The sequence below is a fragment of the Epinephelus moara genome, chromosome 18 (genome assembly GCF_006386435.1).
Source record: "Epinephelus moara isolate mb chromosome 18, YSFRI_EMoa_1.0, whole genome shotgun sequence".
NCBI lineage: Eukaryota > Metazoa > Chordata > Actinopteri > Perciformes > Serranidae > Epinephelus > Epinephelus moara.
Genome location: NC_065523.1, coordinates 7,280,641 through 7,297,064, shown reverse-complemented (window position 1 = coordinate 7,297,064; position 16,424 = coordinate 7,280,641). Strand labels below are relative to the sequence as shown.

Here is a 16,424-nt window from a genome sequence, read left to right as displayed (position 1 = left end):
TTCACACAGGGCCATGTAGCTTTGGATTTTTTTCTTCCTCATTAATAAAACCCTTCATTTAAAAACTGCATTTTGTGTTTACTTGTGTTATCTTTGACTAATGTTTAAATTTGTTTGATGATCTGAAACATTTAAGTGTGGAAAACATGCAAAAAAGTAAGAAATCAGGAAGGGGGCAAACACTTTTTCACACCACTGTATGTCACATCAGATCTGATGATGTGTGCTGCCAGGTTGAAGGTGCGTGTGTGTGAAGCATCAATGTTCTGCCAAAAAAAACTAACAAAAACAAACACTGGGCTCAATCCCAATACACTCCTTGCCCCTACCACTTAGTCCATACCCCTCCATTTTGAACGTTCATGTCTAGGGGTAGAATGTCCTTATTCTTGTTGGGATAGAAAATGGAAAATTATCATAAAATATTATAAAAATTAAGCACAACAAAAGAATTGCTAGTACTATGCTGATATCTCTGTAGCTAACTTGCAAACGTGACATTGTTTATCACTGATTTGTGCTTGACAAATTTTGACATATTTCAATGTTATTACAACTGCAACTTGAGTGGTTGATGGTGGCATTCAACCGCAAGGTAGTAATTGTAGTTTGTGTTTTTTTAAAAATCTTTTTATTGGATTTTTCGTTCACATATAACAATAATTCACACATACAATGTATACAAAAAAAAAAATAGTAATTGTAGTTTAAAATATTTTTGGCATTTCTGCTTGTATTTTTGATAGTGAAAGGTAAGTGAGAGAGAAAGAGGGGATGACTTGCAGCGTAGGGCCCGGGCCGGACTTGAACTGCCGCAGATAGAACTCAGCCCCAATGGCACGTGCTTTACACAGCAAGCCACAGGGGTGCCCCTTTGTTTGCTTTTTAACATTTGATTGTGATTGGTTCTTTTCAGAGATACTTCCTGTTGGAGAAAGGAATTCTCAAGTACTCAAAGACGCAGCAAGATGTAAGTCATGAACAAAAATGCAGCTGCCAACATTACTGTCACACAGAGCAGTGATAGAGCCATCTGTTGTGTTGGTTCCATTTTGGTCTTAACAGCTCTGTTTGATTTGACTAAATAGGTGATAAAAATCAGTTCAAAACACACTTTATTTGTGTTTTAGATTCAAAGAGGAAAGCTCCATGGCTCTCTGGATGTCAGTCTGGCTGTTATGTCCATCAACAAGAAGACCAAAGGCATAGACCTGGATGCCGGAGACAACCTCTACCACCTCAAGGTACCCCACAAAGAGAGATTTAAGAACCTCTGAGGTGGTTAATAACTACACAGGCAGCATGCTGCAGCAGATTGCCATCTGCAGAACTAACCTGCAGGAGTGAAATACTCATATTTCAGTATCAGTAGAATTTAGAGGGTCCAACTGAGGTTTACATATAGACATCTGGATATTCTTTAGCATGCATTGAACTTAACATTTAATGCCTTCTCCTCGTTCCTCTTTCTCTATTCTTGCGTGTCCTCTTTTTAAAAAAAAATATTTTTGTTTGTTTTTTGTGTCCTTTCCTCCCTGTTAGGCAAAGAGCCATGACCTTTTCTACATCTGGTTGACCAAGCTGTGTGCCCATCGTCTATATAGGAAAAACGAGGCCATGAGTGTCCATCATGGCGTCCTTCACGCTCTCTCCATGGGCTCAAGCACCATGCCAGCCATGGCCACTCTTGCCCAGACAAACAGAGCCACGGTCAGTAGAGAGTCCCACTCAAGTTAATGTCACAAATTTTGAAGTTTGTTTTTAATCATTATCAAAATTCTAATTAATTTTCTGTTGATCGATTATTAAGTGACAAACCAGTCCAGCATTACTTACAGTATCACTGACAATGACAGTTGTGTGATAGTTGCTTAGAAAAGAGTGAGCATTTCATTTTCATTTTGTTGGTTTTAATTATGGCTTTAACTGTGGTATATTTGATTGTCCAGCCTCTTCACTATGCCAGCTCAGCATCAGTGTACCAGCCAGAAATGGGAAGCCCTGCCCCTGCTGTCACCTCTAACCCAGGAGTGACCAGCAAGGTGTCAGCCTGGCTGCAGCAAACCCACGACATTGATGCAACTTCCAACGGTGAGAAGCATCTATATTCTTGAGCCACAGAATGAAGCCTGGTTGACGGTCATATTTCATCAGATTTAACAGTGACAGACATACTTTACATTTAAATACCAAAAAAACACACATACAGACTCTATTTACTGTTTTTGTGTGTTCTCTAAACTGTGATCTTTGACCTTTAGACCTGGCTCGCTGTCAGGCAGAGCTGACAGAACTTGCCCAGCTCATCCAGCGACTTAATTGGCTGGAAGGTGGCCTGCCAATCACTAACACAGACCTTGAGATGCGAATCAGCATGCAGGTCAGTAGTCTGGTAACAACTGTGAATGTGTGTGATTCATCAAATCCTAATTCATGGCAAAAATAACCATGAGTTGAGACAGTTTGTCTTTGTTTAATGTAAGCTAATTAGTTTTAAGGTATTTATGAATCAACAGAGATATGCTGATCTAAATAAAATAATGTAACACCTAGAGGATTATCAGCTGGAGGAATCTATCTTAAATGTCATTTTACCTTTTCTCTTTCTAAAAAATTAACCCATTTACTTACTGATTAATGGGTGTCAGGCTTTCGATGTCGGGCTTGATGGTAACTCTAAATTTGTGGAACTCTCGCAAGCTGTTTAAAAAATATTTTGTCTCGCTGTCTTATGTTGTGACAGTGCTGTGGTTATGGTCTGGTTACGTTTAGACACAAAAAGCACTTGGTTAGGGAGAGGAAAAGATAATAGTTAGGGTTGAAATTGTTGTAGCATGGAACATGGAGTCTTGCAGGACTTCTGTAAATCTGGGCAAGACTCGACCACTTTTGAAAGCAACAAACTGAAACTGACATCCCTAGATAAAATGTATTGATTTTGTCACGACAAAATGCGAGGGTCATAAGGACAGAGGGATGTCGTATGCTGTAAAGCCCTGTGAGGCAAATTGTGATTTGTGATATTGGGCATTATAAATAAAATTGGAAATTGAAATTATACATTCTTTATTCTTACCACCACTTATGTAAAATTATGAAGTATTATGTGGTATAGGTTACAGAAAGTAGATGCATATCAGTCTGCAAAGTATTGATAGAGAAGCTATAACTCTGTTGGTCTCTGTTTTAGAATCTCTCCCTGGAGAAACCCAAGAAGAAGGTGGGGAAAGGGTTTGGTCACTCCAGGACTTTGTCTCGTGTTGAAGCCATGGGGGGAATGGTAGGACTGACTTTAACTTCATATGCACTGATGCCATTCATTGTAATTTTGTTTTGTAAAATAATTGCATCCTCTGTTTGATATCATACTATTCCTCTACTCTCTGTTATGTATTGTTTTCTGCAGTTCACCTCCAGCCACCTGAGTACAAACTGCAACCCCGGTTTGGCGGCGTCTGTTCAGTCCATCCCCGACTATGTCTACTCTCAGCTGTCCAACCCTCAGGTCACCTCTCCTGAGGCCAAGAAGCTTCACCAGGACATCTGCGCTGCTTCTCAGAGGGGTATGGCTCTCCCACCTAACAGTTGTATTATTTTCTGTAAATAAGTTTTAGTTGAGCTGGTTATTAAATGACCATCGTCTTTTTCCACACAAGGCTCAATACTATGACATTTTTCAGTTTTCTTTCTGAAATAATTTCTTAAGTGATTGTTTATTTATCAGTTATCAGTATTATTATAAGCAAAAATGTAGTTCAGTCAAAATTAGCTATTTCAAGATGTCATTTTATGGTCTAGTTACCTTTTTAATTAAAATTAGTCACTGTTTTTTGACATTTCATGAAATAAATTGAATTTGAAAGTGAAAAATGCCCAAAATAATATTCATAACTCTCTACAACATTTATGTCCTTATTTCAGGTAGCATAATATGGTCATGAACTGGACTTTGTAATCAATCAAGTTTCTGTATTTTGTGTTACAGTTCATTCCTCTCTCAAGTCCATTTATGAGGTTTTGAACTTGGAGAGAGAGCGACTGAGGCAGGCCTGGACCGGCCCGGACCTGAGACACAACACCTCACAGCAGCTCGCTACACTCTGCAGCACACTGTCGGAGGTAACACACTCACACTAGAGGTGGAGCTAGGCTACATAGAAACATAACTCAAATTATTCTTCTTGAAGCTGGAAATCAGACAATTACAAAGACTGACCTGAATTTAGTAGTCTATGTCCCTAACCCCCTTTTCTCCTGGAGTCCCAGAGTTTAAACACTAATGAGTAGCACCAAATATTAGTATCGGCCCGCAAAAAGACAATGGAGGCCAAGCCCTTGCTGTCTGTTGGTGAGGTGCTGTGTGAAACTGTTAAGCAGGTTTGGGCTGTTTCTAGGTAGGACAGGCACACGTTATCACAGGTGCTTCCTGAAGGAACACACCTCAAATCTTTTTCTCCTTATTTCCTCACACTCAAAGACACAAATGACACAATCATTGTCCCACACTGAAACGGAGCAGTTTTGTCAGTTGAGGGGCTTGTTATTTCCTGCTGTCAAACTGGCAGCGCTCAGTAACCCTTCTTGTTTGGTGTTGCATGAGGTTTCTTCTCAGCTGCCTGCTTGTTCTCTGTTCATGCTGCATGTGACTGTTTTTTTCAACCATCAGTTGCTGTCACTGTTTGGGCTTTATTTTGATTTTGGTTGCCTGGCAGCCGGCTGTCACTCTACGTTCTCACTGTGTGCAACACAGGCAACAGTCAGCAAGTCAATTAATTCCCTACAATAATTCCTGCATTGAAGAGACTAGAAATAAAAGCTCCGACATGACAACTGTGGAGCCTGTTGGGTGGGTGATTTTTAAAGGAGTGCTCCACCAATTTAACACGATAAGATCAGTTTGCTGATGATTTAGTACTATAAGTTGTATAATGTGGCTCTTGAGGAGTTTTGACAAGTCTGAGGAAAAAGCTCTGATGATTTCAACATGGTTACCTCAGCTCAGGCTTGGAGACAACAAATTTATAATAGCTGGCCTGCATTAGAATTGGGGATGTGGAGTTTGAAAAATAAGTGTTTACCAGGCAGGGAGGGTTAAATGAAAAACACCACTGAGTTGCATAATAGGAAAGGCAAAAGTATGTAGGGGAACTAAATGTCACCTGCATCAATTTTGTCTAATCTTTTAAAGTTTTTCACACCAACTTTATGAAGGTGAAATACCAAGTCATTAGAGTTCCCCCTCAAAAAAAAAAAAAAAAAGGAAAAAAGAAAATCCCATTTATTTAATGTCATTAACACTTGGTGGCAAACTAAGTTTATCTGCTAAAATATTTTAAAAGGCAGGACTAGGGCAAAAAAAAGACCTAACTGACACATTTGAATACATTAAAGGGATAGTTGGGATCTTCTTCAGTAGTATGGGATACTTACCCATAGTCTGTGTATAACAGACAGTGAATGTCAGTCAGCACACACCCAGATTGGAGAAGCAGGCTTGAGTCCGACATGGAAGCTAAGTAATTCACTGCTGTGGAGGGATCAGCCACAAAACATATTTTAGTTACCTAAAACAGTCAATAAGTCCTACCTAAAAATAATCAAGATATGCTTAAGTGTAGAATATTTTCATAGCTTTACTTTACCACCAGATAGCGATTTCCAACAGGGAGCTGAGGCAGTTATATCGCTTTCTTCAAAGCTGGGCTCCACTTGGAAAAACAGTAAATTAAGCTCACTGAAAAGGGGAGCTGCTGGTCTACCGCTGCCTCGATCAGTTAGTTTGTGTTATTGTGGAACTTCGGTGAATTTGAATCAACCCTTTAAATGCTGAAGTCCGGCGTTCCCATGGTCACGGAAAACCTGGAAAAGTCATGGAATTTGTTGTGTATAATGAAACAGTTTCAGTAATCTTTCCATGTAATGTAACATAACGACAAATTAGTTTTCTGTAGCTGTTGACATAAGGTAGCTCTGTTATGCATTAATGGGTTACAGCATTTTGTTTACCATCAGATACTTTTTGTCATTTCCTCCCTGAGTTAGTCTCTCCCTTTCTGTATGCCAGTTTTCTGAAATTATATTTGAATAGAGTTTGAATCTGACATGTTTGAAAAAAAGCCTGGCAAGTGTGGCAACAAAAGTCAAGGAAAAGTTTGGAAATTTTGTCACACAGTAACACAAAGTAACTGATCGAGGCAGTGACACACCAGCAGCTCCCGTGTTTAGTGAGCCAGAATTACCGTTTTTGTCCCTGGAGTCTGGTGGCTTTGAAGAGAGCATTGATGAGGCACAGAGGCAGTTCACAGCTGCCCTGTAGGAACAGGCAGGGTAAAGCAGTGAAAATACTCTGAATATTACGTACACTTAAATGGATATAGATTTTTTTTTGGTGGCTAACATACATTTTGCTGCTGCCCCCAATCCACAGCAGGTCATTACTTAGCTTCTGTGTCGGCACTCCTGCCGCCCAACCTGGGGGCATGTTGACAGACATCTACTGTATGTATTACAGTGACTACGGATAAGCACTCCATACAGCCCACTTCAAAAAATTGGAACTCAAAAAATTGGAACTCTCCCTTTAATAGCGGTAGATGACAACATAGATGCAGTTTGGCCCTGCTAACAGTTGGACAATAGAGTGACGCACTGATCAATGCCACATGCTGTGTGAATGCTCTGGAGTCTCTGTGACATCCTGACCATTTGTTTTTGATCTTCTGTGTTTCTACTTCCTGTGTCTTGCATGGCTGATCTATGTATATGTGTGTATTTATGTGTGCATGTGCATGTCCATGTTTAGCTTGACATACAGTCACATCTGACCAAAGTCCACTCGCTTTCCCTGTCCTCTGACTCTTCTGAGGAATCCTTCTGCACCGTCCGTCCTGACCAGGTGTGTACTGCGGTGTGTGTGTGTGTGTGTGTGTGTGTGTGTGTGTGTGTGAGAAAGACAAGTTTGTATTTTTGTGCATGTCCACGTCATTATCTCGCTGTCACTCATTTGCATTCAATTTATTCTTGCATCAGAAATTCATTAAAAGTCATGGAGGCAATATTGACATAATTCCCCCAGATCCTAGCTTGGATAAAGTGACTCTTCCCTCATACACAATCTGTTACAAGAAAATCCAAATGAATGACAGTATCTTGTGGTTGGTGTGGCTCAGGTTGGTCACTTCATGCTCTTCACTCAGTTGTAAGAGCATTACAACACATGTAGAGATTTTGTGCAGGTCACAAGAGTAGCATGTTTCTACGTGGCTGATACTCCACATGTCTGTTGGCCTATGGTCTGGCTCCAAATCTTGCTTTGTACAAACTGTTCATTTGAAAAATGAAAATGTAATTTGAACCACAAATTCTTCCCCACACTTCCCCACAGAGGACACCATCTATGGGTCGTCACAGTCACCGTGCGCCGTCAGTGGCAGATTCCATGGCAGAGTATTTTGATGCCAGCGAGGTGATCGTGTGCGAGAGCTCATCAGAGGCGGAGGCTTCGGACGAGTCAGGTCTCAGTGACATCACCACCACCAGCAACTCAGAGCCTGAAGAGGGACACGGTGAGTGTGCACCTCCCATCCAGGAGCCAGTAGTGTTCAGACCACATTGGCCAACTACCAGTCCAGGATGAAATGTCTTTCTCCTCTCTTCCTCTTCAGCCACTGCCACCCTGAACTACCGGGCCAGCCTGAACAACGCTCCTGACAGACCCAGCCCAGTGCCCACTAATACTGGTAACACCACCATTTTACTATCTCATTTATATTGTAAATGAGTGAAGGGATGTCAGCTGTGTACTGCAGGGTCTCCAGTCTAGCCTTTTCAGTACTGATTTTAGACCAGACATGAGAGATGCTACGTCGTGATGGCACAGTGAGAGGACAAGCTGATGTGCAGTTGTTTTTGAATTCCATGAACAGTCAACCGTTGAGCTGTACATACTAAATAATTTAGGCCTGTAAGCTACTGGTGTCAGTTTTAGTTAAAGGCAGGCTTTGGTTTAAATTAATCTGAATATAATCAAGTCTTTATCATGCATATGTTCATACATAAAAAAATAATTAGAAACCAGGTTAAACAAAAATTAGGCTATCTAAGCAGAAATCTAGCTGCATAACTCCAGTTTCTCTGATCCCCTACCACAATTATGGAGACTGGCTTTACTGATATAATGGAACATTACATCTAACGGTGGTTAATGGTGTAAGTGATGTTTATGAAATTGAATTACTGCAAAAAGCCAACTGTCATCCAGTTCCCAAAGTGCATATAAAGATGGTTAATCTAGTACAGGCATGTAGCCCTTAGTGTAGGTCCTCTGACCAGCGTTGGTCGTAGTCTGTGCCAGACTTGAGACTAAGTAAGACTTTGCCCTAGAACAGCCGTTTCCCAAAGTAGGTGCCACGGCATTCAGAGGTGTGCTAAGGCCGATTTGAGTCCCACTTCGAGTGCTACTGATACTAGGGTGGGTTGACTGTCATGTTATTCCATTGCACATTTTCTCTGGCTCAGCACTGTTATGCACACAGCATGAGCCTCTGATTCGTTGACAGAGTGGACCCAGTGCATCTTGAGTAGGATTCCACTAATGGCTAATGACAACTACAATTCCTGGATGAATAATTATAGAAGACAGTCATTGTTGGATTTCTAAGGTTCATAAAGTAAACAGATGCTGCTGTTCCATGCTGGATTACTTAGCTTCTGAAGGATACAATTACACCGGAACACAAAGCTACAATGGAGACGAGGTGGAGACCATTTGAAGTGAGTTTGTAGGCCGCGGCATTCCAGAGATAATCTGAAAATAGTAAATGGTATACTGTGATGTTGTACATGACATCAACAACCTTTGGTTGGGAGTTTTTAATGAATTAAGTGGTATTGGATCGGTGCATTGACTCGTGTACTTGCCGATATCCGATCCAGCATTTTAGGCAGTATCGCAAGCGTTTCCATTACTGGTATCGGAACAACTCTAGCTTACATATAACCAGTACATTTCATTTTCAAGAACTTCATTGATTTTGGAGTAGCCTAAATACACATGATATCATTAAATTGTTCTAATGTATTACATTATGTTGTGGGGTTTTGTTGAAATGTTAATGTTGCAAGTTGCAACTTTGTTCACTGTATGTAGGATAAGTGAAGACATTGTTGTCTATGAATATATGTATTTTATATGGACCCCAGGAAGAGTAGTTATTGCCAAGCCAACAACTAATGGGTATCCCAATAAATAAACAAACAAATAAATAACAAACAAACAATAACAAGAGTATAATGTGGGAGTCCCCTAGCATTACAGGCTACATATGGCTACAAATAATCTTGTTACACTTCATGCACAAACTGTAATGCAAAAGAGAAAAAATAATTTTTATTGCACCTCTTAAAGGGGGTGCCATGAAAACAAAATGCAAATAAAAGGGTGCCCTGGTTTAGAAAAGTTAGGGAACCACTACTCTAGAGCCTTCTGAATTATGGAGGTGTCTTCTATTGGACCAAAGATCTGCTGACACTGTGGTCATCTTTAAAAAGCAGCTCAATAAAGAAACACAAGCCAGACATGCCTTTGTCACATAATTCTATATTGTATCTGTGTGTGTGATTATGTTGGACTGCCTCTGTGCATTTTTGGCCCATGTTTCGATGTCCTTTCATTGCATTGATTTTTGTTGCTGTGATCCAGGTCGTCGCACTGTCCTCCCCGCCCCAGGAACAGACAACAGCCACATTGGCATCATGACCATCCTGTACAACAACATCGGCAAGGACCTGTCTCGAGTCTCCATGCCAGTCGCTCTAAATGAGCCGGTGTCTTTGCTGCAGAGGCTCAGTGAAGAGTTGGAGTACTCTGAGCTGCTGGACATCGCCAACACCATTGATGATCCGTATGAGAGAATGGTAAGTTTGGTTTACTTGGATTCCTAACTATCTTGAACTGAGATCCAGTTCAAGTTCATTAAGAAAAACAATATGTATGTTCCCAGGTCTATGTGGCAGTATTCTCCATCTCTGGATATGCCTGGGCGTCCTGGAGGTATCGCTACAAACCCTTCAACCCTGTTCTGGGAGAAACATATGAAACTCACAGAGAAGACAGAGGCTTCCACTACATCAGTGAGCAGGTAACCAGCAGAGCAGTATATAGAAACATGCTGATGTGATATCAAAATCTGAGTTTAGAACACACTGTAATACTGATTATATGTTGTGCTTTCAGGTCAGCCATCACCCACCTATCTCTGCCTGTCATGCAGAGTCAGAAAACTTCACTTTCTGGCAAGGTAGGAGCTGTGTGCTTAGAGAGAAGTGCTATATCCATTTGAACTGCATGAGTGGAATCAAACTTAATTTTCTGTCTGTCTGCTCTCAGATCAGAGATGGAAGAACAAGTTTTGGGGAAAGTCAGTGGAGATCATCTCTTCTGGACTGGTCAATGTTACCCTGCCCAAGTGAGTCAGACACACAACGCAGCAGATAGCAGCTCGATGTACAACAGAAGTATTGACTACAACTGTAACTTCTAGATCCAGTACAACCATACAATAGTACAACAATAGTACAACTGCTCATACAACACTGAACTCAATGGTCTATACCAAGCCTATTGTCCAGTCAAGGGATCGTGCATTTTCTTGCTCTTTATACTATGGCAGTAGCCTGAAAGGTTATCCCAGTAATTCACCAGAAAATAACTGTGTGAAAGAGGTTTTGGTGTACACATTGTTGTCCAACTGTAGAGTTTTGGAACTTTAAACCTTTTTACAACCAAAAAGCCACATCTGAAAACATGCGAAAAAGCCCATAATGAAGTTAAATGTTATTTTATCAATTGTTTATGTATATGTAGATATGGTGATCACTATGAATGGAACAAGGTGGTGACATGTATTCACAACGTGCTGAGTCAGGACCGCTGGTTGGAGCACTATGGTGAGGTGGTCATCAAAAACACAAAGAGTGACCTCTGCACCTGCAAGATTACTTTTGTCAAGGTCAGGACACACACACGTGCACACACTCACTACTGTTAACCGGCCTCTCCTCTCCTGTTTGCATCTGTTACTGCCAGTTCAATTAGAGGTCAAAATAATGCCTGTGGACTTTTCTTGCCCTTTAACTACTATTTAACCACCGACCCTGTCCTCCCTGTATTCCAGTCTCGCTACTGGAGCTCAGATAACACTAAGAACGAGGTGCAGGGTGTGGTCCTGGATCGGGCTGGAGAGGTGGTTCATCGTTTTGGAGGCCTCTGGCATGAGGGCATTTTCTGTGATACCCTGCCTACACCAAAGTGCATCTGGAAGCCCAGTGAGTAGCATCCTGAAAAGCCCTGACAAATATCTATAGTGCCGTGTTGTGATTAAATACACCCTGACTTCCAACCTGAGCCACCACTGACTAAAATCTAAAATCTGGTCATGTTGTTGACAATACACCAATTATTTAAAAATATAGGTGAATTTCAAAAGCAAATGCATGGTTTGCAAATAGAGAAAGGTTGACAACCACAAATCATACCCTTAGTATTTCTTACACTGATGTCTCCAGTGTTGATATGCACCAGAGGAGGCTGGTCCACAGAGGCAGAGGAGGTTGCTTCTTCTCTCTTTTTTTTTTTTTTTTTTTTAAGTGGCAACAGGAACATCAAACTGAAACTGAGTAAATGGTTGGTTGAATTATAAAATACATTTTCTCTCTTCTTTGGAAAAACTCCATAATTGAACTGATTACATTTTAATTAAACCCATTAAAATGTTTCAACAGTGACTCCTGCAGGTCAGCTGGGAAAGAAAACACAGAACACAGAAAGTGACACTACATCAGAGGACATTCTCCCTAACCAATCATCAGACTAGTGTAAAATAACATGTCGCTATGGGCTAGTCTCCCTCCTGTCCGCTGGGGATTGGGGGAAAAATTGATGCAGGATAATATCATGATATTGTGCGAGTATCGATCTTTTACTATATACATTATTAATTTTTGCAAATACACATTTTAATACAACTCTTGGTTCTAGAGTAATAAAAACAATGGCTTTTTCAGTCCACTAGATGGTGCTGATGTATTTTTTTTTCCTGATGAGGTCAGCAGAGGTCTCAGACAGCGGTATTTGGCAGGAAGTTCATCAAAACGAAGATGGAGGCACTGGAGAAATAAATTAGAAATGTGCTGTCTGCGTTTAAATCAAACGTCTGAAATAAAATACTTTGGGAATACTACGAACATGAAGGCTCACCTCACACATCACCATCCAGAGAAAGCGTTAGCCCCTGATGGCCAAGCTAACGCTAAATCCCCTCCACCGAAAAATCAACCAACTCTGAACACACTTAGCTTGACAAAACTACCATCCAACTCTGAGCGAGCTAAGAAAATAACACACGTGCAAAGATCTGCGTCCATGCAGTGTTGTTGAAAACCAAGGCTTTTGTTACATACTAAAAACATCTGGCGATTCCCACCACAGTGTCCTCCCTGTTATTTTTGAGTTGCTAGCCTTCACTTATGCATGGTGTCATTTCCTGTTTAGATGTGCAGCCTGATGACTATGCGCAGTACTACGGCTTCTCACGTTATGCCAGAGAACTTAACGAGCTGACGCCTGAGCTGAGGGCAGTCCTTCCACCTACAGACACACGCTTCAGACCAGACCAGAGGTACAAACTTGATTTTTATTTACTTAAGGTGAAACCTTGTCAAAAAACTTAATAATTATATTTTGTAACATTTTGTCATAACACTAATTTTCTTCAGCCCAGTTTCCATGTTGAGCAGTTGTGTAATTCCTGCCCCTCTTGTCTCCATCAGGCTCCTGGAGGAGGGGAAGGTAGCAGAAGCAGATAAAAAGAAGGATGAGGTAGAGGAGAAGCAGAGGGAGAGGAGGAAGGAGATGGCCAAGACAGGGGAGGAGCACATCCCCAGGTTCTTCAGGTGAGGAGCTCTACTTTTGAAGCTTTGGAAAGGAAGACTTATCATTGCCCAGCCAAATGTTTCCTCACAGTATTTCACAGGGTTACTCCAGTGATGGGGGGCACTCGCAAGAGAGATAAAAAGATGATCAATATAAAAGCAGCAGAGGCTAAAATATCCTGATTTTTAGTCCCTAATATGATTTAAGTTGCAGATGACTCAGAAAGATCATGGAAAAACTTAACAAAAAAAGTATTAAACCTTAGAAAAAATATTTTGATGTGTGAAGTTTGTCAGTGACATTCTAAAGTTGCAGGTTATTTATTTATTTATTTTTTTGTATACGAACTGCTAAAATGTTACGCTGTGAGCAATTAATATGTACAACCCTGACTGAGAAAGCAGCTGGGACACTGATAAAAGGTAAATAAAAACAGACTTTTAGAGGTGTTGGTAGGTGGATTTTGTTATGTTTGGACAGAACCAGGCTAACTGTCCCTCTGTTTCCAGTCTTTGTGCTCAGCCAACCAGCTGCTGCTGGTGGTAGCTTCATATTTAGCACAGAGACATGAGAGAAAAATCAATCTTCTCATCTAACTCAGCAACAAAGTACATGAGCACATTTTCCTATTATATTTATATTTATTTATTTATTTACTTTTATTTTAGGTTCATAACAACACACAAATACATACATCAAACAACAACAGCCACAACACAAAAATGAGAAACAAACAAACAAAAAAACCCAAACACCTACAAAAATTAATAGACTATCTCCATATAGATATAAATGATGATGTCCTATATTATGGTTGTAGATGTGTACACATGTAAACACGCACAAAACATTATAATAATAATGATAACAAATAAAAATAAAAAAAACTCTCAAACTAGAGCAGGGGCAAAAACTATCCTGCCAGAGAGTTGAGGTGTTCGATAATGGGACCCCAGATACACTCAGATACAACAGATGGAATACTTGTATTCCTACGAAGCCTCTCAAGATGTATCCCTGAGACCATTTCTCTGAGCCATCTACAGAAGCTAGGAGGGTCAGTAGCCTTCCAATCATTAAGTATTAACTTTTTTGCCACCAATGTGCCGAATCTGATGGTCTCCTGCATAGGGCGTGGAAGTGAGAAAAAGGCTTCGGAGCAACCAAGCAAAACAAAAACTACATCAGGTTCCAGCTGTATATCATAAACATTACAATACCATGAAAAAATGTGTTGCCAAAAAGGAAAAATCTTAGAGCAGAACCAAAACAAGTGACCCAGAGTCCCTATTTCTTGGTTGCACCTGTCACAGATATTAGAAACATCAGGATACATTTTGCTCATCTTTTCTTTGGAGTAATGTAATCTATGCATGATTTTATATTGGATCAGCTGCAACCTGGCATTGATTGAACCCGAGAGAATCCTTTCCATCCCCTCCCTCCACACCAAGATCTGCCTCCCATGCAGACTTGATGTGGTTTGTTGATATTACTGACAATTTAGAAAACAGTGATACAAATTTTGAAACAAGGTGTTTAAATCCTGCATTTTGTTTCATTACGGCAAAAAAGGAGTGCTCCATGCTAGGGTTTACGCAGTTCTTTAAATTTTCTTTAACAAAATGCCTAACTTGTAAATAACTAAAAAAGTGGGCTTGAGAAAGGGAAAAGCTCTCCTTCAGCTCATTACACGATGCTAAATGGTTGTTAATGTACAAGTCTGAGAAGTATACCCCCATATAAAAGGCATAATTATAGAATCCTAAATGTTAAACTGTTCCTTTTAATCATTTTAAAGTCTCGACAGCAACAGTTTTCATTTGCTCATTATCTCAGGAAATCTCTGGACGAGGCTGGCAGAGAGGTGTGGCTGTCCAATGGCACCTACTGGAAGCAACGCAAAGACCCAGGCTTTGCCAACACTGAAAACCTGGAGCTGTGGTAGAGCATGGCAACTAGCTCAGTGCTGAGGAATAACACCAGCCATGTGCTAAACACTTGGTAAGGTGATGAAGAGGAATAAGACGCCCCTCAGTTAGTAAAAATGATGAATTGTAACCATGTTAGTCCCATAGTCTATGCATAGATAAACTGTAGTGACTCATCAAAAGAGATCCAGAGGTCCACTGCTTCCATCACTGCAAGCATGTATAGAGTGGCGTTTAAAGGTACACATGAACCTCTCATTGGGTTGTTTGTGCCATGTAGAGGTGAGGTGCCACTATGGAGCACATGAAGACTGAATCTGATGAAGCCGGATGTCCATCCAGCCTTCGGCCTACCTCTTACCATGATGGAGACCTTAAATATAATCAATCATGATTCAAAAGCAAATCTTAACTTGAAATCTGTTTTTTTTAACTCTTTATCGCAGCCCTTGAGAAAATTGTTTTTGTCACAATTGAGGGCTTTTTCTGTATGTAAAGTGTTTTGTATCATATTGGTGGGGTACATGTCAGATAATCTTTTGTTAGTTTTAACATGTTAATATAAATATATTTAGGAAGTTTAATTTTTATGACAGTTGTGATGAGTTGAGAAGTCGTTCCAGAAGCTTTCTTCCAGATGAGGGATCCAGAACACATATCGGGCTAATCTGGTCCTTGTTGGGGTGTATTACAGGTGAACTGGTGCTGTCCTGCTCTCTTGCTCAGTGGGTCTTACTGTATAAACTTGTGTCCATTTGTAAAGTCGGTGTGTATTTTAATCTTGACACACGGGTGATGAAAAGTTAGCCAAGCCTTCTTCCTCTCTTGCCGGTATGATTTGTTGATGTTCAAAATGAGCTGACAGATGAGGATTGTGGACCTGGACCTTCACACTCTCAGTTGATGCAATGAAGTATTTTTATTGATGTTTCAACAATGGATTTTAGTAAGGAAAAGAGACTACTGTTAAAACCCTGTGAAATGTTTTTTCTTAATGGTTTTGTTTCAAATAAAAACTTCCATAATCAGTGATGTTTTGCCTCCTTTACAACAGATTCCATAATAGGTTTGCAGACAAGAGCACTAGATTCTACTCAAAACTTTCCTGACTTTGACCTCATACAATTTAAAGTGGTTTCAATCTATGTGCTGTACAGGAGGAGAAACCATTAAGGACACTGTACCTATATCACCAAATGCTGTGTGAATATGATCCCATAAACATCCCAAACACAGAAAATACAGGCAGAAAGTGCAGCATAATACTATACACACAACTGAATACAAATGTGGGGCACCCAGTGGCTCACCTGGTACGGTAACCACCCAGTGTACAAAGGCTTGGCTCAGTAGCTGTGGGTTAAATTCCATGCAGGTTTTTGTTTATGAACCGCTAAAATTATACACCTGGGGGGTATTCCAGAAAGCGGGTTATGTGAAAACTCAGAGTAAGTTAACCCTGAGATGAGGGAAACTCTTAGTTATCCGTTCCAGAAAGAGAAGTAACTGAAACTCTGAGTCAGTCACCATGGTAACAGACGCTGTGAACATAACCTGCTCGC

At 40.5% G+C, this 16,424-nt stretch overlaps 1 protein-coding gene across 4 annotated transcripts in view; it reads left to right on the top strand.

The window, feature by feature from the left end:
- Positions 1-15,890, top strand: part of LOC126404858 (oxysterol-binding protein-related protein 6-like) — a 29,597-nt gene extending 13,707 nt beyond the window's left edge. For 3 of the 4 annotated variants that reach the window (XM_050068214.1, XM_050068216.1, XM_050068213.1), the window contains 20 exons: positions 917-970; positions 1,131-1,244; positions 1,543-1,710; positions 1,950-2,091; positions 2,262-2,380; positions 3,191-3,280; positions 3,407-3,563; positions 3,986-4,119; positions 6,803-6,895; positions 7,385-7,565; positions 7,665-7,739; positions 9,701-9,915; positions 10,002-10,139; positions 10,235-10,298; positions 10,388-10,466; positions 10,865-11,009; positions 11,175-11,325; positions 12,551-12,677; positions 12,829-12,951; positions 14,771-15,890. In XM_050068214.1, the coding sequence (XP_049924171.1) occupies positions 917-970; positions 1,131-1,244; positions 1,543-1,710; positions 1,950-2,091; positions 2,262-2,380; positions 3,191-3,280; positions 3,407-3,563; positions 3,986-4,119; positions 6,803-6,895; positions 7,385-7,565; positions 7,665-7,739; positions 9,701-9,915; positions 10,002-10,139; positions 10,235-10,298; positions 10,388-10,466; positions 10,865-11,009; positions 11,175-11,325; positions 12,551-12,677; positions 12,829-12,951; positions 14,771-14,879 (2,478 nt within the window). In that variant the 3' untranslated portion in view covers positions 14,880-15,890. The remainder of the gene's footprint in view (positions 1-916; positions 971-1,130; positions 1,245-1,542; positions 1,711-1,949; positions 2,092-2,261; positions 2,381-3,190; positions 3,281-3,406; positions 3,564-3,985; positions 4,120-6,802; positions 6,896-7,384; positions 7,566-7,664; positions 7,740-9,700; positions 9,916-10,001; positions 10,140-10,234; positions 10,299-10,387; positions 10,467-10,864; positions 11,010-11,174; positions 11,326-12,550; positions 12,678-12,828; positions 12,952-14,770) is intronic. The other variant, XM_050068215.1, reaches the window with a different exon arrangement.
- The last annotated feature ends 534 nt before the right edge of the window (positions 15,891-16,424 follow it).